This window comes from Sapajus apella, unplaced genomic scaffold (assembly GCF_009761245.1).
Source record: "Sapajus apella isolate SASKATOON/1434 unplaced genomic scaffold, GSC_monkey_1.0 scaffold51, whole genome shotgun sequence".
Classification (NCBI taxonomy): domain Eukaryota; kingdom Metazoa; phylum Chordata; class Mammalia; order Primates; family Cebidae; genus Sapajus; species Sapajus apella.
Window position 1 is genome coordinate 15,097,505 of NW_022436991.1, and position 20,045 is coordinate 15,117,549.

General features: G+C 54.1%; 2 protein-coding genes across 3 annotated transcripts; both read left to right on the forward strand.

The window, feature by feature from the left end:
• Positions 1 to 899: 899 nt before the first annotated feature.
• Positions 900 to 10,370, forward strand: MAPK3 (mitogen-activated protein kinase 3). Its single transcript, XM_032243109.1, has 9 exons — positions 900 to 1,169; positions 2,194 to 2,376; positions 5,870 to 6,059; positions 6,243 to 6,359; positions 6,610 to 6,724; positions 7,111 to 7,242; positions 7,410 to 7,519; positions 7,615 to 7,768; positions 9,774 to 10,370. Exons 1-8 carry the CDS (start codon positions 1,000 to 1,002, stop codon positions 7,735 to 7,737), a joined length of 1,140 nt encoding a protein of 379 aa, XP_032099000.1. The 5' UTR covers positions 900 to 999; the 3' UTR covers positions 7,738 to 7,768; positions 9,774 to 10,370.
• A 490-nt stretch (positions 10,371 to 10,860) lies between these two features.
• GDPD3 (glycerophosphodiester phosphodiesterase domain containing 3) lies at positions 10,861 to 19,288 on the forward strand. 2 transcript variants are annotated; one of them, XR_004258221.1, is made up of 10 exons: positions 10,861 to 11,153; positions 11,429 to 11,471; positions 11,702 to 11,837; positions 11,927 to 11,972; positions 12,071 to 12,189; positions 12,273 to 12,362; positions 12,972 to 13,105; positions 15,551 to 15,615; positions 15,714 to 15,765; positions 19,089 to 19,282. XR_004258221.1 is itself a non-coding variant. In XM_032243110.1 (10 exons), the coding sequence occupies exons 1-10, from the start codon at positions 11,015 to 11,017 to the stop codon at positions 19,224 to 19,226; spliced, it is 957 nt and encodes a 318-aa protein (XP_032099001.1). In that variant the 5' UTR covers positions 10,861 to 11,014; the 3' UTR covers positions 19,227 to 19,288. The 2 variants fall into 2 exon arrangements, 1 of the variants encoding a protein (XP_032099001.1); XM_032243110.1 differs by having other exon boundaries at positions 15,551 to 15,610; positions 19,089 to 19,288.
• Positions 19,289 to 20,045: the final 757 nt, after the last annotated feature.

Sequence of the window (20,045 nt, forward strand, 5' to 3'; positions counted from 1 at the left end):
ATCTTGCTCTGTCACCCAGGCTGGAGTGCAGTGGGCGATCTTGGCTCACTGCTGCAAACCTCCGCCTCCTGGGTTCAAGCAATTCTCCTGCCTCCACCTCCCGAGTAGCTGGGATTACAGGCGCCCACCACCACGCCCCACTAATTTTTGTATGTTTAGTAGACACGGGGTTTCACCACGTTGGCCAGGCTGGTTTGAAACTCCTGACCTCAAGTTATCCGCCCAACTCGGCCTCTCAAAGTGCTGGGATTACAGGCGTGAGCCACCGTGCCCGACCCCAAAATTTTTTTTAATTAGCAGGGCATGGTGGCGTCCATTCGTAGTCCCAGGCTGAGGTTGGAGGATCGCTTGACCCCAAGAAGGTTGAGGCTGCAGTGAGTTATGATTGCACGACTGCGCTCCAGCCTGGACGACAGAGCGAGACCCTGTCTCTAAAAGAAAAAAACAGTCTAGGATTTTGAAAGGCATGGAATTATAAAGAGCCTCTGTGTCAAAAGACATCATTTTGAGTCTCAGCTCTGTCATTACTAGGGACCTTACCCAAGTTAGTTAACCCAACTCTCAGATCCCCGATCTGTAAAATTTGATTCATTTATTCCAACATTTTTTTGATCTAGGGTGATCCCAGGCCCGGGTTCTGGTGGGCTCCCGCACACATTGGCTGGCTGGCTCTGGGAGGTCACGCGCTGACCGCTTCATCATCGAGGAGAGGGTGAAGACGGTCTCTGAGGCGGCGCTGCCGAGCCTCCCAGTGGCCTGGAGGCCACGGAGCCCGCAGGGATCCTAGGCCCCGGCACCTGGGGCTGGAAGGGCGGGCGCGCGCAGGGCTGCTCACGTGACCGCCCCGGGCCCGCCTGGGGCCGGGGGCGCGCGGGGGTGGGGCGGGGCGGGGGCGGGGCCTGGCGCGCGCGGCCCCGCGGGTGACTGGCGGGCGGGAAGGGGCGGGGCCTCGGGCGGGGCCGCTGGGGGGAGGAGGGCGGCGGGAGGGGAGGAGTGGAGATGGCGGCGGCGGCGGCTCAGGGGGGCGGGGGCGGGGAGCCCCGGAGAGCCGAGGGGGTCGGCCCGGGGGTCCCCGGGGAAGTGGAAATGGTGAAGGGGCAGCCGTTCGACGTGGGCCCGCGCTACACGCAGCTGCAGTACATCGGCGAGGGCGCTTACGGCATGGTCAGGTGAGGGGGCGTTCCTGGGGAGGGGGCGCCCTCGGGGGAGGGGGCTTCGCGAGAGAGGAGGGGGAGGCGCCGAGCGCTTTCCGGGATGTGGAGACGCGGAGCGTCCCGAGGAGGCAGGGGACTCGGGACGATCGGGAGCGTCCCAGGGAGGGGGCCCCTGAATGCTTTCTGGGGGACGGGGCGCTGCCTACGTCCTCAGGGGAGGGGGTTTGGAGCTTTGAGTCCACCACTCCGTAATGACGGGAGGGGCATCTGAGTGCATGTGGGGGACCGCGGGGACCCTAGAGACACGGGGCGAGGCCCAGATGATGAGTACTCTTGGAGAGGCGACATCCTTAGTGAAGAGACAGTGGAGGGTCGTTCTGGGGGAAAGGGTGTCTTGGATTCCCAGTGAGGCAGTGCTAGGAAGCCTGGGGGAGAAGAACAGAGATCAGGGTGTGGCAGGGTTTTGGCCCCCCCTTCCCGCCACCGCCAAGGGCTCAGTGAGGGATGAGGGGGCCAGGAGTGCCACCTGCATGTTTTGGGAGGGATCTCTGAGTGCCCCCCGCCCCTCCGTGTGCTCCGGGACAGCCCGGCTGCCTGGGTCCCTCACTCTGGGACCCACCCCTGCCCTGTCCATTCCCTCCTGCCCCTCCCCTGGCTGCCGCTTTCCCACTGTGTTTGCCCCATGGTGTGGCCCCAGCATCTGTACCCCTGGACCTGTCTTGGGTTAAGGAGCCTTTCCTGGAAAGTGGGGCGAAGCGTTCAGGGCCAGTAGAATGGAAGGGGATTGAGGAGAGGGGAAGTCAGTGAGCGGTCAGTCTCTTCCTCTGTTTGTAAAGTCACCGAAGGGGCGCCTGGCTGGTCCCCAGCTTTCTCTCTAGAGATCCCAGGCCTCCACAGCAGGAAGGAACCAGCATTGTTTATGAATTGGCCAGAGCCAGCTCCTGCTCCCTCCCCTCCCTGCCAAGGCCTGGGTGGGGCCACCAGGCCTGGACTCCCACTTTGTAAGGCCACAGCAGCAGCCTCTCTCTGGTCCCCTCAGCTCGGCCTATGACCACGTGCGCAAGACTCGAGTGGCCATCAAGAAGATCAGCCCCTTCGAGCATCAGACCTACTGCCAGCGCACACTCCGGGAGATCCAGATCCTGCTGCGCTTTCGCCATGAGAATGTCATCGGCATCCGAGACATTCTTCGGGCGTCCACCCTGGAAGCCATGAGGGATGTGTATCCTTCACCTTGGCCTTCACGGCCTCCGAGCTGGGCTGGGGAACCATTGCTTGCGTTCTGTTTCCATCTTCCCCACCACCCTCCAAAAAAAAACCCAGTAAAATAAACTTTTCTGCAGAGGAGAGGCCACAGTGTAACAGGACTTGGAGGCCTCTGATGAATCCAGGCCTGTGGCAGCCGGGCAGTATGGCCTTGAGCAAGTTGGTTCTCTGCTTTGTGCCCCAGGGGGAGAGCTGGGCAGGATGGTCTCTATGGGAGTGTTGTCTTCTGACATCTGCAGTTCTGAGACATGACCCAGGCACAGCCCACAGTCACTTCTTGATAACAAATGGACGATTCTTTCCTCTCTTTTCTCCTTCCCCAGACTGGAAGGGAGACAGGGAGAAAGAAAGCTGTTGGCTGGGTGCAGTGGCTCACGCCTGTAATCCCAGCACTTTGGGAGGCTGAGGCGGGTGGATTACTTGAGGTCAGGAGTTGGAGACCAGCCTGGCCAACATGGTAATATCGTAAAACCCCATCTCTACTAAAAATACAAAAAAAAAAAAAAAAGCTGGGCAAGCTACTCTGGAGGCAGGGGTAGGAGAATCACTTGAACCCAGGAGGCGGACAGTGAGCCAAAATCATGCCATTACATCTCAGACTGGGTGACAGAGCAAGACTCTGTCTCAAAAAAAACAAAAAAACTACCTTTCTTGAGGGCCTACTGTGGGTCAGGTACTATGTATGCCCAATGCTTTATTTATTTTTTGCTATTACACCTTCCAGCTATGAGATGGGTTTTTCAGCTCCATTTCTTTTTTTTTGAGACAGAGTTTCACTCTTGTTACCCAGGCTGGAGTGCAATGGCTCGATCTCGGCTCACCGCAACTTCTGCGTCCTGGGTTCAAGCAATTCTCCTGCCTCAGCCTCCCGAGCAGCTGGGACTACAGGCGCGCGCCACCATGCCCAGCTAATTTTTGTATTTTTAGTAGAGATGGGGTTTCACCATGTTGAACAGGATGGTCTTGGTCTCTTGACCTCGTGATCCACCCGCCTCGGCCTCCCAAAGTGCTGGGATTATAGGTGTGAGCCACCGTGCCCAGCCTTCAGCTCCATTTCAAAGATGAGGGATGGAGCGCAATGGCTCACGTCTGTAGTCCCAACACTTTGGGAAGCCAAGACTGGAAGATTGCTGGGGACCAGGAGTTTAAGACCAGGCTGGGCAGCATAGTGAGATCCCATCTCTACAGAAAATTTTAAAATTAACCAGGTTTGGTGGTGCATGACTGTAGTCCCAGCTGCTTGGGAGGCTGAGGCAGGAGAATGGCTTGAGCTCAGGAGTTAGAGGCTGCAGTGGGCTCTGATTGTGCTATTGTACTCCAGCCTGGGGGACAGAGCATGATCCTGCCTCAAAAAAATTGAAAAAAATGAGGAAGCTAAGGCCCAGAAAACCTAAAATCAAGTGTTTCTGTTGCTGTCTCCTCCTCCCCTCCTCCAGATGGGAATTTGTCCTTCCTTTAGGACTTCTCACTCCAAGCAGCACCCTAATCACCTGTGGACTTGCACTTTGCCCAGGGAGGGGACAGCCTAGCCTTGGTCGTCCTCCCCTGATATTGCTTTCCTGGTTTGCTATCCGCTTCCTGCCTGGCTTTTTTGTTAGCAATTTGTGACACCTTTCACCTCTTCCCTGCCCCACCCAATCACTCTCCACTCAAGAGAGGGGATTTGTACTCTGGTGTCCATAACCCCCACCACAAACTGTGAACAGCAAATCTCCACGTTCACCCCCAGCTCGCTATGTCATCTGAAGCAAGTCACTGCGTCTCGCTGGGTCTCCCCAGCTCTAAAACAGCAGGGCTGGTCCAGATGTTCTCTGAAGACTCCTTCAAAGCAGACTCTTTTTTTTCCCCCCCTCTGTTGCCCAGGCTGGAGTGAAGTGGCTAGATCTCGGATCACTGCAACCACCACTTCCCAGGCTCAAGCAGTTCTGCCTCAGCCTTCCAAATAACTGGGACTATAGGTGTGCACCACCACACCTCGCTAATTTTATATTTTTAGTAGCGATTTCACCATGTTGGCAGGCTGGCCTCGAACTCCTGACCTCAGATCACCAACCCACCTTGGCCTCCCGAACTACTGGATTACAGGCATGAGCCACCACGCCCGGCCTCAAGGCAGATTCTAAAAGATAGCCCTTACTTATTTTTCCAGACACAAGCCAAAGACATTTGTGGATTTATTTATTTATTTATTTACTCACAGTCTTTGTTTTAGCTTCAAATAGAAAAAGACATTTTACTCCTCCATCTTCTGAGGTATGGCCAAGTACTCTTCTTTGAGTGGGAGTGTGCTGTTGGGAGTGTCTCCTCGTTTTTCTTGCACAAACCATTCCCATAAGGCAGGCATTTATTTTTAAGCAAACATCTATTGCATGCCAGATGGTGCTCATACATTATCTTATTTAACTCCCTCAGTGTCCATGTGACTCAGGCATTGATATTGGTAATAATAGTTCATGTTTCTTCAGCACTCACAACTTGCCAGGCACTGGGCTGACAGCTTCACATGCACCACCTCATCTAGTCTTCACAGCCACCCTTGAAAGAACCATTATTTCATGCTTGCACCTGTAATTTCCAGCTGAGGCAGAAGGAACTCTTGAACTGAGGAGTTCAAGACCTGCCTGAGCACATAGCAGGAGTCCATCTCCACAAAAAAGAAAAAAGCAAATAAAGAAACAAAAAACATGATTTCCTCAACATACTAGCTGAGAAAGATGAGGCACAGACAAATTGAGATCTTAAAGCCAGTGAGTAGTAGAGAGAGGATTTCACACATCCATAGGTTAACTTCAGCGTTGTTGCTCTTCTTGTAGTTTTCTTTTTATTTTTTTAAATTAATTTATTTATTTTTGACACAGAGTCTCACTCTGTCATCCCGGCTGGAGTGCAATGGCAAGATCTCAGCTCATTGCAACCCCCGCCTCCCGAGTTCAAGTGATTCTTATGCCTCAGCCTCCTGAGTAGCTGGGATTACAGGCACATGCCACCGCGCCCAGTTAATTTTGGAATTTTTAGTAGAGACGGGGTTGTGCCATGTTGCCCAGGCTGGTCTCAAACTCCTGGCCTCAAGCAATCCTCCCGCATCAGCCTCCCAAAGTACTGGGATTAGAGGCGTGAGCCACTGCGCCCAGCCCCAGTTGCTGCTCTTAACTGTGAGGTTCTCCTGCCTCCCATAGTTTATTAGTATCCCCATTTTCCCGGTAGAGAAACTGAGGCCACAGAAATGAAGCCTTTTGCTCAGGCCCAGCCGCTGCGATGCGACAGAGGCTCAGAGCCCTGCTGCTGGGTGATGACGGCAGCTTGCCCAGCTGGTGGTGCAGGTTGGAAGTTCTATTGAGCCCCAGGGGCCCTGGCTGGAGGAGGTGTGCAGCCTTGCCTTCAGAGCCTATTTTCCTTAACCAAGTGCCTCCCGATGCCCCTTGCCCGGGGGTCTCCGGAACCATCCTCAGCTACATTGTGCAGGACCTAATGGAGACTGACCTGTACAAGTTGCTTAAAAGCCAGCAGCTGAGCAATGACCACATCTGCTACTTCCTCTACCAGATCCTGCGGGGCCTCAAGTATATCCACTCCGCCAATGTCCTCCACCGGGATCTAAAGCCCTCCAACCTGCTCATCAACACCACCTGCGACCTTAAGGTCAGAGGGTTGGGCACCTGTCTCCTCCTCCCCCAGGGTCTGGGGCTTCCAGGTGACCAATGGAAGCCATGGGCAGGAGAACATTGCAAGCCAGGGGAACAGCAGAAGCAAAGACAAGGGGGAGTGACTGCTTGGGCTGCGGAGGCCTTGAGCACCGAGCTTAGCAGCTGGGTCTGATTCCAGATCTGCGATTTCGGCCTGGCCCGGATTGCTGATCCTGAGCACGACCACACTGGCTTCCTGACGGAGTATGTGGCTACACGCTGGTACCGGGCCCCAGAGATCATGCTGAACTCCAAGGTAGGAGGGGCTGCCCACTCCTGAAGGGAAGGGGCCAGGTCCCAGGAAGCCCTGGAGCTACCTCTGAGCCAGGCACTGACCCCCATTCCACCCTCTGGGCCTTGGGCTCTGCAAGGAAGCTGAGAGTGGAGCCCTCCAGGCCTCTGCCTTCTGCATGGTGTTGGATTGAGCTTGGGGTGGTGACCTGGCGCAGACAGCAGGACCCTCTTGAGGCTGTCCTGGGAGCCCATCACTTCCTCCTTTCTCCCAGGGCTATACCAAGTCCATCGACATCTGGTCTGTGGGCTGCATTCTGGCTGAGATGCTCTCCAACCGGCCCATCTTCCCTGGCAAGCACTACCTGGATCAGCTCAACCACATTCTGGGTGAGGGAGTCCTGGCTGACTGAGTGGGGGATAATTAGCTTTTCCTAGGTGACATTTCTTGAGAGTCCAAGTCAGGGATATCATCACCACGTACAGGGTGCCTCCAGCATCCCCTAGTACCTCAACGAGGTATAGATATTATCCCCACTGGATAAATGGGAAAAGCAAGGCTAAGTCCTACACCTAAGGAGACACCAGACCTACAATTTGAGCCTTGGTCTGCCTGAACCCAGCCCCTTGCTCTGCACCTCCATGCTAATGACCAGGAGGTGACTAAGAGATTGGCATGGGTTGCTGGGCTTGGGGGTCTTGTTCTTGCCCTCTTGCCTGTTCTGTTCCCAGAAAGGAGGAGGTGATCATTTACCAAGTCACCTCCTTATCCACAGGCATCCTGGGCTCCCCGTCCCAGGAGGACCTGAACTGTATCATCAACATGAAGGCCCGAAACTACCTACAGTCTCTGCCCTCCAAGACCAAGGTGGCCTGGGCCAAGCTTTTCCCTAAATCGGACTCCAAAGGTATGAGAGACGTGGGGGCGGGTGTGGGATAAACCCTGGGAGCCGTGGAGGGTGCGTGAGCCCAGCAGCCACCAGAGGAGACAGGCCCTGGGCATGGAGAAGCAAAGCGATGCTTCTGGGAGCTCCTCCAGCCTTCCGTGTGACCCCTGACTCCTGCCCTTCCATAGCCCTTGACCTGCTGGACCGGATGTTAACCTTTAACCCCAACAAACGGATCACAGTGGAGGAAGCGCTGGCCCACCCCTACCTGGAGCAGTACTATGACCCAACAGATGAGGTGGGCCAGCGCCTAGCAGCAGCGGGGCTGGGGGCAAGGGAGCAAGTGGGCATTCCCCACGCCAGGCCTGAGCCTTGCCATCTCTGCCACCCCAGCCAGTGGCCGAGGAGCCCTTCACCTTCGACATGGAGCTGGACGACCTACCCAAGGAGCGGCTGAAGGAGCTCATCTTCCAGGAGACAGCACGCTTCCAGCCTGGGGCGCTGGAGGCCCCCTAACCTGGACAGACATCCTGTGCCCTGGGGCCTGGTGAGTGTCCCCATGGCCCGCACACAGACACACTGATACTAAATATAGATCTCTATCTCTATATCCACACCTACAGCTATCTCTGTCTCTATCTCTATCTCTGTCTCCATCTATCTCTATCTTTATCTATCTCTAAAGCTGCAAGCTTACCCCGTACCCATGGTCCATGTGTCTGGTGACATCAGAGGTGCCCAGGGAGCTGGGCATGGTGGCGCATGCCTGGAATCCCAGCACTTTGGGAGACAGACTAAGATGAGTAGATCACCTGAGGTCAGAAGTTCAAGACCAGCCTGGCCAACATGGTGAAACTACTAAAAATACAAAAAAATGCAAAAATTACACACCAAAAAAATACAAAAACTACTCAAAATACAAAAATTAGCTGGGTGCGGTGGCTAACTCCTGTAATCCAGTACTTTGGGAGGCTGAGGCGGGTGGGTCACCTGAGGTCAGGAGTTCGAGACCAGCTTGGCCAACATGGTGAAACCCTGTCTCTACTAAAAATACAAAAATTAGCCAGGTGTGGTTGTGCACACCTGTAAGACCCAGCTACTCAGGACGCTGTGGTGGGAGGATTTCTTGAACCTGGAAGGCAGAGGTTGCACCACTGCACTCCAGCCTGGGCAACAGTGAGACTCTGTCTCAATAAAAGAAAAAAATGCCCACGGACTACCCAGACTCGTGGCCCACCTAGTCCTCCAACCCCAGATGTCTCCACCTGTCAACACCCTGCATCCTCCTGCCCCAGGAGCCATTCTAATCTCCTTCTGGGAACAGAACTAGCAAAGAGGCAAGAGGTTACTGAGGGCCCCTGTCACCCAGGTAAGGCCCTGAGCCAGGCCTCAGCTCTGGGTGTGGCAGAAGCAGGTGGAGCCATGATTGCTTTGGGAGGGGCCCAGCATCACCCAGCCTGACCCAGATGGCCAGGCCTCCTCACACCTGCTGCCAGGTCAGCAGTTCACATAGCCTGTGGGACCCCGCTGGGCCTGCCCCCACCCACACTGCCTCCTCCGGTCTCTTCCTGTCTCTGGCCAGGTATGGCCTGATAGGAAGAAGGCAGCACACCTGGGCTCAAACTCCAGCTGTGCCACTTAGTAAGTGCTGTGTGATAGTTGGTAAGGCACCTCGCCTCTCCATGCCTCAGTTTCCTGGAAACAGTTTTATCTTTTTTTGTTTGTTTTTATTTTTTTTTTGAGACAGTATCTCACTCTGTTGCCCAGGCTGGAATGCAGTGGCACAATCATAGCTCACTGCAGCCTCAAATTCCTGGGCGCAAGGGATCCTCCCAGGTACCTGGACGAGACTTTGCAACTGGCTTTTTTTTTTTTTTTTTTTTGGTTAATTTTGGTTTGTTTTTGAGACAAAGTTTCACTCTTGTTACCCAGGCTGGAGTGCAATGGCATGATCTCGGCTCACTGCAACCTCCACCTCCCGGGTTCAGGCAATTCTCCTGCCTCAGCCTCCTGAGTAGCTGGGATTACAGGCATGCGCCACCATGCCCAGCTAATTTTTTGTATTTTTAGTAGAGACGGGGTTTCACCATGTTGACCAGGATGGTCTCGATCTCTTGACCTCGTGATCCACCCGCCTTGGCCTCCCAAAGTGCTGGGATTACAGGCGTGAGCCACCGCGCCCGGCCTTTTTTTTTTTTTTTTTTTTTTAAGAGTTGGGGTCTTACTATTTGCCCAAGTCAGTCTCCAACTCCTGGGCTCAAGTGACCCACCTGCCTCGGCTTCTCAAAGTGCTGAGATTACAGGCATGAGCCACCACGCCTGGCCGAGACAGTTCTAATAATGAAAGCATAAAGCCCTAAGCATTGTTCTAAGAGGTTTACATGTATTAATTCTTTTAATCTTACAGCAGTACCTCGAGCTAGGCACTATTATTATCTCCACTTACAGATAAGGAAACTGAGCTCCAGCCTGCCCAGCTGTGAGGGTGATGGGCTCCATCTGGTCTGCCCGAGGGTGCTGATGACTCCTCTCCTGCCTGCTTCTCTCTTTAGGAGCTGCCTCCCTCCTGCCCCTCTCCCGCCGGACTGTTAGAAAATGGACACTGTGCCCAGCTCAGACCTTGGCAGCCCAGCCGGGGTGGAACACGGGCCTGGCCACCTCTCTCCTTTGCTCAGGCCTGCAGCGTCAGGCAGGCCAAGGCCTCCTCCTCCCTGCCCACCCTCCCCACAGGGCGTCGGAGGCTCAGGTGGCCCCAGTTCAATTTCCCGCTGCTGCTGCTGTGCCCTTCCCTTCCCCATTGTCCCAGTCTCTGCAGTTCTGGAATGGAAGGGCTCTGGCTGCCCGACCTGCTGAGGGGCGGGGGTGGAGGGTGGGGGGCGTTGAGTAGGACTCAGGGCCAGGACTTCCTCCTCATCTCATTCAAACCCCTCCCTAGTTTCCCTGAAGGAACATTCCTTAGTCTCAAGGGCTAGCATCCCCAGGAGCCGGGCCAAGCTGAATCCCCTTCTCGTCGAAGCTGCCACTTTGAGTGCCCTCACTGCTTCTGTGTGTGGTGAGCGGAGTAGAGCTGGGAGACGTGGAGAGCCCGGCACCCCCACCACCTCCTTGGCCCGTCTAATATATAAATATAGAGTTGTGTCTATGGCTGACCCTGGCTCTGTCTGTGTTTGCGACGCCCCGCCCTGCCCCGTGCGGCTCTGAAGACAGACTCCAGCACCCCAGCTGCTGCTTGGCTCGGGCTTTCCAGGGCCTGGTGCCCTCCACTCACACTGCCCAGGGCTGGGGATGGGCCTCTGAGGAGCTCCAGACTCCTAGAAAGAAGGGGATCAATTTTCCCCTTAGTCACTGTCCTGTCCTCTCGCTAATGGCTTCCTGTCTGGCTAGGGGTGATTCGGGGTGACTCAGGGGCACCCTACATACCCCTGGATCCTCTGAAATGGCAAGGGAACAGGGCATGTTGGATGCCCTGGCCACCAAGCGCCAGTGGGAGGGAGAGGTACTAACAGTCCTGGGTGATTTTTACTCCCCTCATGTGGCCAGGACAGGGTGGGTGCCGGGGTCTGGGAAGGGCCTAGGGATATAAGGGTCAGGGCTGCTTGCCTCATCTCCTGATACTACCCTGGCTTCAGCCGAACCCTGCAGCCTGGCTCCGAGCCAGCCCAGCGGCAGGATCAGCAGGTCCCAGGGGCGTGGCAGTGGCCAGTAGTAGAGCCGGCCCACACCGGCTAGGCAGGCAGCAGAGTCCCTGGACGGCTGAGCGTGCGGCTGTGGGAGCTTCTGCAGGAGTGCAGTCATGAGCCTTTTCCTTTACTATGCCCTCCCCGCCCTCGGCAGCTATGCCATGCTCTCCGTCTTCTTCCTGCGCCGGCCTCACCTGCTGCACACGCCCCGGGCTCCCAACTTCCGCATCCGCCTGGGAGCCCACCGAGGAGGTGAGCTGGGTGGGGTGAGAACAGGCGCCAAAGTGGACAGCAGAGAGGGGTAGGTCCAAGGGGTGGATGCTAGAAACAGGGCAGAGACCAAGAGAGAAGGAGAGCGAGGTGGCAGGGCAGGGCGTGGACAAGGAAGAAGAGGCTGGCGCAGCCTGGGCTGGCTGGGGAGGTGAGGACAGAGCGAGGATAGAGCCCAGAGAGGGAATGTGGGTAATGAGGTCGGGCCAGGCCCCTAGACCCCAAGCCCCAGGGTCCCACTCCAGTGCCCCCCACAGGATCTGGAGAGCTGCTGGAGAACACCATGGAGGCCATGGAGAAGTGAGTGTATCTGCCCCTGGCCAGGCTACCATGTGAGGGTGTGCAGGTCATGCACTGCATCATAGCAAGGGACGCCATTCATTTCCTAACCTGGTGACTGGAACCCCGTCAAGGTGGCCTGCACATCCCACCGTGAATTCTGCCCTCACATTCTCCACCACCTCCCCACCACCATGCCCATCATCCCAGTCCCCTGCCCCTCTGCCCCCCACTGACCTTCGCCCCCACAGCTCCATGGCCCAGCACTCGGACCTCCTGGAGCTCGACTGTCAGCTGACACGGGACAGAGTGGTTGTGGTGTCACATGATGAGAACCTGTGCCGTCAGTCAGGCTTGAACAGGGATGTGAGCAGCCTGGACTTTGAGGTGGGCCCTCCCCTGATGCCCCACCCCTCACCCTGAGAGTCGCCATGCCTGATGCCAGCCTCTAGTGACATCCTTCCTGTCCTCCCCAGGACCTGCCCCTCTACAAGGAGGAGCTGGAGGTTTACTTCTCTCCAGGTGAGAGCAAGGGCTTCGAGCCCTGCCTGGGCCATGCCCGCCTTCCCTAGACCTCTACCTTGGCTTCCCTCTCTGACCCCTCTTCCCACACCTGCCAGGCCACTTTGCTCACGGGACAGACCGGCGCATGGTGCGTCTGGAGGACCTGTTCCAGAGGTTCCCAAGGACACCCATGAGCGTGGAGATCAAAGGGAAGAACGAAGAGCTCATCCGTGAGGTGGTGCTGCAGGCAGGGCGAGCGTGGTGACGCGGGGCGGGAGAGAGGCGTGGCTCTCCCGTCATCTCCTTCTCCTCTTCCAGATAGCAGGCTTGGTGAGGCGCTTTGACCGTAATGAAATCACCGTCTGGGCCTCGGAGAAGAGCTCCATCATGAAGAAATGCAAGGCTGCTGTGAGTTCGTCCTCCCTGCCCCCCACCTCCATCCCCTTCCTGCTCTAGCGGCCCCTCCTCCTGGGAGCTGGAGCCCACCCAGCCTGTCGACCCAAGCTAGAGGGGTCCGGGAGCGTTCTCAGTGGCATGGCGATGGCAATGGAAAGGGTGTGAACTCAGGCCTTGAACACAAAGCCAAGATGTGACTTTGTTTTTCTTTATTGAGACAGAGTCTCTCTCTGTCGCTCGGGCTAGAGTGCAGTGGCACAATCTCAGCTCACTGCAACCTCTGCCTCCTAGGTTCAAGCGATTCTCATACCTCAGCCTCCTGAGTAGCTGGGATTGCAGGCGCACACCACCATGCCTGGCTAATTTTTTAATTTTTAGTAGAGACGGGGTTTCACCATATTGGTCTTGAACCCCTGACCTCAGGTGATCTGACTGCCTCAGCCTCCCAAAGTGCTTGGGGTTACAGACGTGAACCACCCCTCCCATCCCCAAGATGTAACTTGGATCCTGCAGGTGCTAGGGCCTCCGAAATGCCCACCATGGCCCCCCTGCAGCCCATGCCTCCTCTCTGCTTCCCCAGAGCAGACAGATCCTCTCTCACACCTCTCCTTGTCTCCCCAGAACCCCGAGATGCCCCAGTCCTTCACAATAAGCCGAGCATTCTGGGTGCTCCTTTCTTACTACCTGGGGCTGCTGCCCTTCATCCCAATCCCTGAGAAGTTCTTCTTCTGCTTCTTGCCCAACATCATCAACAGGTACGGGGTTGATGGGGGCGGACCTCAGAATAACACCCCATTGCGTAGGGTACCCTTTGGAGGAGAAGCCCGGATCTCCCCAGCTGGCTCCCATCAGAGATAACCCCCAAGGTACTTTAAGGACAGTGATTCTTACCCAGTATTCATGAATACTAAGGGAACTGTGAACCCCCTGAAATTCTGTGCAAATGTGTATTGATGAGTTTTAGAAGAGAGGGCTCATTTATCCATCTCAGTTCATCTAGCCTATTTTATTGAATGTCTGCTCTGTCCAAGGTGCAGTTATAATGTCAATAAAACCAATGAGGGTGGGAGAAGGTCCTCCATGAGCTTACAGTCTGGCTGGGGAGACATTAATTCATTCATTATATAGCATGGCTGTCTCAGACTCTAAGAAAAGGGCAAGTCAATGTTCTTCTGCAGGAAGGCAGGGGTTAACAAAGTAACAGCTGGGGAAAGTATCAGGAATTTGGATACTTCTCTGGCATTTATGCCTGGGCCTAGTCCTTCCTTTTGCTTTTTAAAAACAATTTTTTTTTTTTTTTTTTTTGGAGACAGTCTTGTCCAGGCTGGAATGCAGTGGCCAGACCATGATTCACTGCAGCCTCAACCTCCTAGGCTCAGGAGATCCTCCTGCGTCAGCCTCCTGAGTAGCCGGGAGTATAGGCGTGCATCACTGCACCTGGCTAATTTCTAAATTATTTGTAGAGACAAGGTCTCACTTTGCCCATGTTGGGCTTTTTTTTTTTTTCCTTAGTCCCTTAAAACAATACTACCAAAGCCCATGTTGGTCTTGAACTCCTCAGCTCAAGCAAGCCTCCCGCCTCAGTCTCCCAAAGTGCTGGGATTACAGGCCTGAGCCCCAGGGCCTGGTCTCCCTTTGCTTTCTGACAGCTTCTCTGTGGTGGTCCGAGAGCTTTCTGCTCCCCTCTGTGGTCCAGAGGAAAGTCCCGCTCAGCCCCTACAATCCCTTGCTGCAAAGAAGTCATTCAATGATGTTTGTGTACCACCTTTTATACAGGATTTATAAAGTGTTTTCACATCTTTAGGGTTATTTGACTTTTACCTTGCAGCACCCTCAGGAGGTATAGGAATCGTGACCCCCATGGTACCCTAGAGAATCTGAGGCCCAGAGAGGTTCTGTGATTTGCCCAAGGTCACACTGCCAGAAATTCAGAGCTTGGGTTTTCCCTGGGTCTGACTCCAAAGCCTGCCCTAGGACACTATAAAGGGCCTCTAAAGTCACCCCTGGAGTAGGATAATTAGGGACCAACCCACTACGCGATGTCTGGTCTCAAGAAGCTGGCCAGTGGGCACAGTAGCTCCCATTTTTTTTGTTTTTTTTTTTTTCTGAGATGGAGTCTCGCTCTGTCTGTCGCCCAGGCTGGAGTGCAGTAGTGCAATCTCGGCTCACTGCAACCTCTGCCTCCCCAGTTCAAGCAATTCTCCTGCCTCAGCCTTCCAAGTAGCTGAGATTACAGGAGTGCACCACCATGCCCAGCTAATTTTTGTATTTAGTAGAGATAAGGTTTTGCCATGTTGGCTAGGCTGGTCTCAAACTCCTGACTTCAAGTGATCCACCTGCCTTGGCCTCTCAAAATGCTGGGATTATAAGCATGAGGCACTGCATCGGCTGGCTCACGCTTACTATCCTGACACTTTGGAAGGTTGAAGCAGGAGGACTGCTTGAGTCCAGTAGTTTGAGACCAGCCTGGGCAACATAACGAGACCTTGTCTCTAAAAACAAACTTTTTTAGGCCAGGCGCGGTGGCTCACGCCTGTAATCCCAGCACTTCGGGAGGCCAAAGTGGGCGGATCACGAGGTCAGGAGTTCAAGATCAGCTTGACCAAAATACAAAAATTAGCAAGATGTGGTCATGTGTGCCTGCAGTCCCAGCTACTTGAGGGGCTGAGGTGGGAGAATCGCTTGAACCCAGGAGGCAGAGGTTGCCGTGAGCCGAGATTGTGAGATCACGCTACTGCACTACAGCCTGGGCGACAGAGCGAGAATCTGATTTAAAAAAAAAACAAAATTGCTTTAAATTAATAATAAGATAAATAAGTAAGATAAATAAATAAGAAGCTGGCCAGGCCCAACCAGGAGGACCTCCAGCCTGGGTATCCAGCTTTGGAACTGAGCCAGATCCTGGCCCCAGCACCACCACTGCTCTGCTCTGGGTCTAGCAAGTCCCTTCAGCTCTCTAAGGCCCAGACTTCTTATCTGTTGAATGGTGACTGGAGGGCCACACCCTCAAAGTGTGGTGGTCAGGCTCTCTGAACAATGGGTGAATTGTTCATGAGGGCCACTGCAAAGGTTATTCTGGGGGACTCTGGGGGGCAGGAGGGCAGCGCTACCCTGATCAGAGGAAGGGGGACACTACCACCCCACCCCACCTCTGGGATGGGAGACCCTAGGGGCTGACCCCCACCTCCTTCTCTCTGCAGGACCTATTTCCCATTTTCCTGCTCTTGCCTGAACCAGTTGTTGGCTGTGGTTTCGAAATGGTGAGGTGGGCGAGACGGTTAGGTGGAGTGTCCCCATAGAGACCTGCTGCTGCCCTTCTCCCAGGTCCCCTCTTATCATCACCTCCCCTGTCCCCATCCCCAGGATGATCATGAGGAAGAGTCTGATCCGACACTTGGAGGAGCGCGGGGTGCAGGTGAGGCCTTGACCACTGCTCCCACTGCATGCGGGCCTGGCAGTACAGTTCTGGTCCCACTCTGCTGCCAGTTAGCTGCATAGCTCAGGCAGGTGACTTCGTCTGAGTCTCAGTTTCTTCATCCCTAAAATAGGAAAATGGTATATTTAACTCTTCTGGATACACACACACACACACACACACACACACACACACACACACACACACATTCTCGTTTCTTCTTTTTGTGTGTGTGACAGTCTTGCTCTGTCAACCATGCTGGAGTGCAGTGGTGCAATCTTGGCTCACTGCAACCTCTGCCTCCTGGGTTCAAGTGATTCTCCCTGCCTCAGCCTCTGAGTAGCTGGGATTACAGGTGCCTGCCACCACACCCAGCTCATTTTTGTGTTTTTTTAGTGGAGACAGCGTTTTACCATGGTGGCTAGGCTGGTCTAAAACTCCTGGCCTCAGGTGGTCCACCTACCTCAGCTTCCTAAAGTGCTGGGATTACACGTGTGAGCCACCACACCTGGCCACACACACATTTTCTTAACCCAACACTGCCAACATATGGATATGTAACTAGTGCTTCTTTTTTTTTTTTTTTTTTTTTTTGAGACGTCTTGCTCTGTTGCCCAGGCTGAGGAAATGGCGCAGTCTCGACTGACTGCAACCTCTGCTTCCCCTGTTCAAGTGAGTCTCCTGCCTCAGCCTCCTGAGTAGCTGGGATTACAGGCATGCGCCAGCACGCCTGGCTAATTTTTTTTTGTATTTTTAGCAGAGACGGGGTTTCACCATGTTGGCCAGGCTGGTCTCAAACTCCGGACCTCTTGATCCACCTGCCTCAGCCTCCCGAAGTGTTGGGATTACAGGCATGAGCCACCGAGCCCAGCTGTAACCAGTATTTATTAAGGGCTTGATAAATGTTAGATATTATGATGACAACAATGATGTATCCTCATCCCTGATGAGAGGGGCCATGGAAAGATGAGAGAAGGGAGAAACCAAGGCCAGCCCACCCACCCTCTCCCCTAAGCATCGGCTTCAACCAGATCATTTAATTTATAAACCATCCTTGAGAATGTACCAGGCACTATGGTACTAGGGGTGGGAGCTTACCATCAAGGGCACAGGGAAGAAATGCCGTAGGCAGAGGCTGGGCACAGGGGCTTCCGTCTGTACTTCCAGCACTTTGAGAGGCCACGGTGGGAGGATCACTTGAGTTCAGGAGTTTAAGACCAGTCTAGGCAACATACCAAGACCCCCATCTCTACCAAAAATTTAAAAATTAGCCAGGCACAGTGGTTTTTGCACCTGCAGTCCCAGCCACTCAGGAGGCTGAGATGGGCGGATCACCTGAGCACAGGGGTTTGAGGCTGCAGTTAGCTATAATTAGAATCACGCCACTGCACTCCACACTCCAGCCTGGGAGAGATAGCCAGACTCTGTCTTGAAAGAGAGAGAGGAGAGAGAGCAAGAGCGAGAAAGCCAGAGAGAGAGAGAGGGAGAGGGAAAGGAGAGGGAGGGAAACAGGAAAAAAAAAGGGAAAGGAAAGAAAAATGCAGAGACCTGGCACGGTGGCTCATGCTTGTAATCCCAGCACTTTGGGAGGCCGATAACTTGAGGCCAGGAGTTAGAGACCAGCCTGGCCAACATGGTGAAACCCCATCTCTACTAAAAAGGTACACATTAGCAGAGGATGGCGGTGGGTGCCTAGAATCCCAGCTACTTGGGAGGCTGAAGCACAAGAATTGATTGAACCCAAGAGAAAGAGGTTGCAGTGAGCTAAAATCGCACCACTGCACTCTAGCCTGGGCGACAGAGCAAGACTGTCTCAAAAATTAATTAATTGATTAAGTAAAATTAACTGGGCATGGTGGTGCATGCCTATAGTCCCTGCTAGTTAGGAGGCTGAGGTGGGAGGATCCCTTGAGCCCGGGAGGTCAAGGCTACAGTGAGCCATGATTATACCACTGCACTCCAGCGTTGGCAAAACAGTGAGAATTTGTCTTGTCTGTATTTTTTTTTTTTTAATAAAGATGGGGTTTCTCCATGATGGCCAGGCTGGTGTTGAACTCCTGACCTCAGGTGATCCACCTCGGCCTCCCAAAGTGCTAGGATTACAGGCGTGAGCCACTGCGCCTGGCTGTATTTTTAATAAAATAAAAAATTCCAATCTCAGTGCCCACTGGAAAGGGCAGGAGGGCAGGGAAGGGACAGAGCTGCAGGAGCTGGGGCAGGCAGTGGGGGCAAGGGGGCTGGGGGAAGGCGGTGCTGGTTAAGTGGTCAACAACCAGCTCTCAAAGAGGAACAAATAAAGCCCTGATCTGAGCATTAGTTTTCCTGGTTTAAATATTCCCACCTTGGCCAGTTTCAGGCTGCCAACATGAAGCCACTAAATGAAGAATGGGAAGAGATTCGTGGTGGCACCCCATCATCTAGTATTTCCATTTTACAGCTTCAGCAGACTTAATAACTTCAAGAACAGAGTAATAGGAAATTGATTAGGAAGATTAGGAAGAGATATGCTTTGAGTATTTACTAGTGTTTGTTTTTTGAGGTTTGTTTTTTTTTTTTGAGACACAGTCTCGATCTGTCACCCAGGCTGGAGTCCAGTGGCACAATCTTGGCTCACTGCAACCTCCACCTCCTGGGTTCAAGTGATTCTCCTGCCTCAGCCGCCCGAGTATCTAGAATTACAGGCACCCACCACCACGCCCGGCTAATTTTTGTATTTTTAGTAGAGATGGATTTCACCATGTTGGCCAGGCTGGTCTCGAACTCCTAATCTTAGCTGATCCACCTGCATCGGCCTCCCAAAGTGCTGGAATTACAGGTGTGAACCACCACCCCAGCCACTGTTGTTTTAATAATTCATTTAATTATGTTTATATAATTTATTTATTATTTTTTGAGATGAGGTCTTGCTCTGCTGCCCAGGCTGGAGTACAGTGGCGCAACCATAGCTCACTGCAGCCTCAAAGTCCTGGGCTCAAGCAATTCTCTCACCTTCCAAGTAGCTGGGAGCACAGGCGCACACCACCACATCTGGCTAATTTTTAAAACGTGTTTTGTAGAGAGGGGGTCTTACTTGCTGATCTCAAACACCTGGCCTCAACTCCTGCCTCAGCTTCCCCAAGTGTTGAAATTACAGGCATGAGCCACGGTACCCAGGCTATGATTTAATTTTTAATAATGGCTGGGTTTAATAACCACTTTGCAAAATTCCTGAGAATTTAACAATCAGCACCAGCGTACTGCTGCTGGGAGGTCTCCATAGAGGAGGAGGCAGGTCTAGATGTAAAATTGTTCAGAAACTTCAAGCCCCCTCCCTCCCTGCTCAGGTGGTCTTTTGGTGCCTTAATGATGAGTCGGATTTTGAAGCCGCCTTCAGCGTGGGAGCCTCTGGCGTCATGACGGATTACCCCACAGCTCTGAGGCACTACCTGGACAACCATGAACCAGCTGCCCGGACCTCCTAAGTCCAGAGGCCTCACCCTCTCCTGTTTCTCTTCCTGAAAAATAAATATTTGCCTTTGGATCACATCGTTGTGCTGAGAGTGAGGAGTAGAGGGGTGGGTCCTGAAGATGTCAAGATGGCAGCTTAGGAGGGAACAGGCCAGCCCTGAGGCTGGAGCCTGGGGTTCTCAGGAGCCTGACCCACTGGTTCCACTACATTCCCGTCATCCTAGCACACCCTGTGTCAACCTGGCCTCCACTCTCCTCAGGAATGTCCCCTCACTGCCAACCCAGGTGTCCTGGCCCCCAGCCACTTGACAGCGATAGATAATGGTTCCATTTTCCTGAGGCCATCAACAGCCCAGGCACAGGGCAGGGGGCTTGATCTCTCCCATGTCTTGCCCTGTGAGCTTCCTCCTCGTGCTGCAGAGGATGGGCCTTGGTGGAACAGCTGAGTTCACCCAGCCCCTCTGCTGCCTCCGCCATTCCAACCTTCTCCTCCCAGGTCTCCTTCTCCAGAAGCTCCCAGAACGCCTGTGCCCTCTCCAGCCCCAGGGCCACATTCATTGAATGAACTACACATTCACATTTCACAGACACTTATTGAGCGCCTCCTCTAGGCCAGGCCAGGCCCACTGCAGTGAGAAAGACAAGGGTAAGAACTGCAGAAGCGTGTTGAAACACACGTGCCCTGAGATCAGATCTAACCCAGCCTGGAAGACAGGGGCATCGGAAGGGTGCCTGGAGGGAGGTGATGTAGGAATTGCCTGGTTCGAGGCTCTGGCTGCCAGGGGGGATGCGCCCCTCTGGCCCTTCCCTGCTAAGAGGTGAACTGAGTGTGT

Excerpts from the sequence above, each read along its gene's own strand:
- GDPD3 (XM_032243110.1), top strand. The coding sequence starts at position 11,015 with ATGAGCCTTTTCCTTTACTATGCCCTCCCCGCCCTCGGCAGCTATGCC. Across the intron at positions 11,154-11,428 it reads CCTGGGAGCCCACCGAGGAG|GATCTGGAGAGCTGCTGGAG; the intron begins GTGAGCTGGGTG and ends TGCCCCCCACAG. Across the intron at positions 15,611-15,713 it reads TTGGCTGTGGTTTCGAAATG|GATGATCATGAGGAAGAGTC; the intron begins GTGAGGTGGGCG and ends CCCCATCCCCAG.
- MAPK3 (XM_032243109.1), top strand. The coding sequence starts at position 1,000 with ATGGCGGCGGCGGCGGCTCAGGGGGGCGGGGGCGGGGAGCCCCGGAGA. Across the intron at positions 7,243-7,409 it reads CCCTAAATCGGACTCCAAAG|CCCTTGACCTGCTGGACCGG; the intron begins GTATGAGAGACG and ends GCCCTTCCATAG. Across the intron at positions 7,520-7,614 it reads ACTATGACCCAACAGATGAG|CCAGTGGCCGAGGAGCCCTT; the intron begins GTGGGCCAGCGC and ends CTGCCACCCCAG.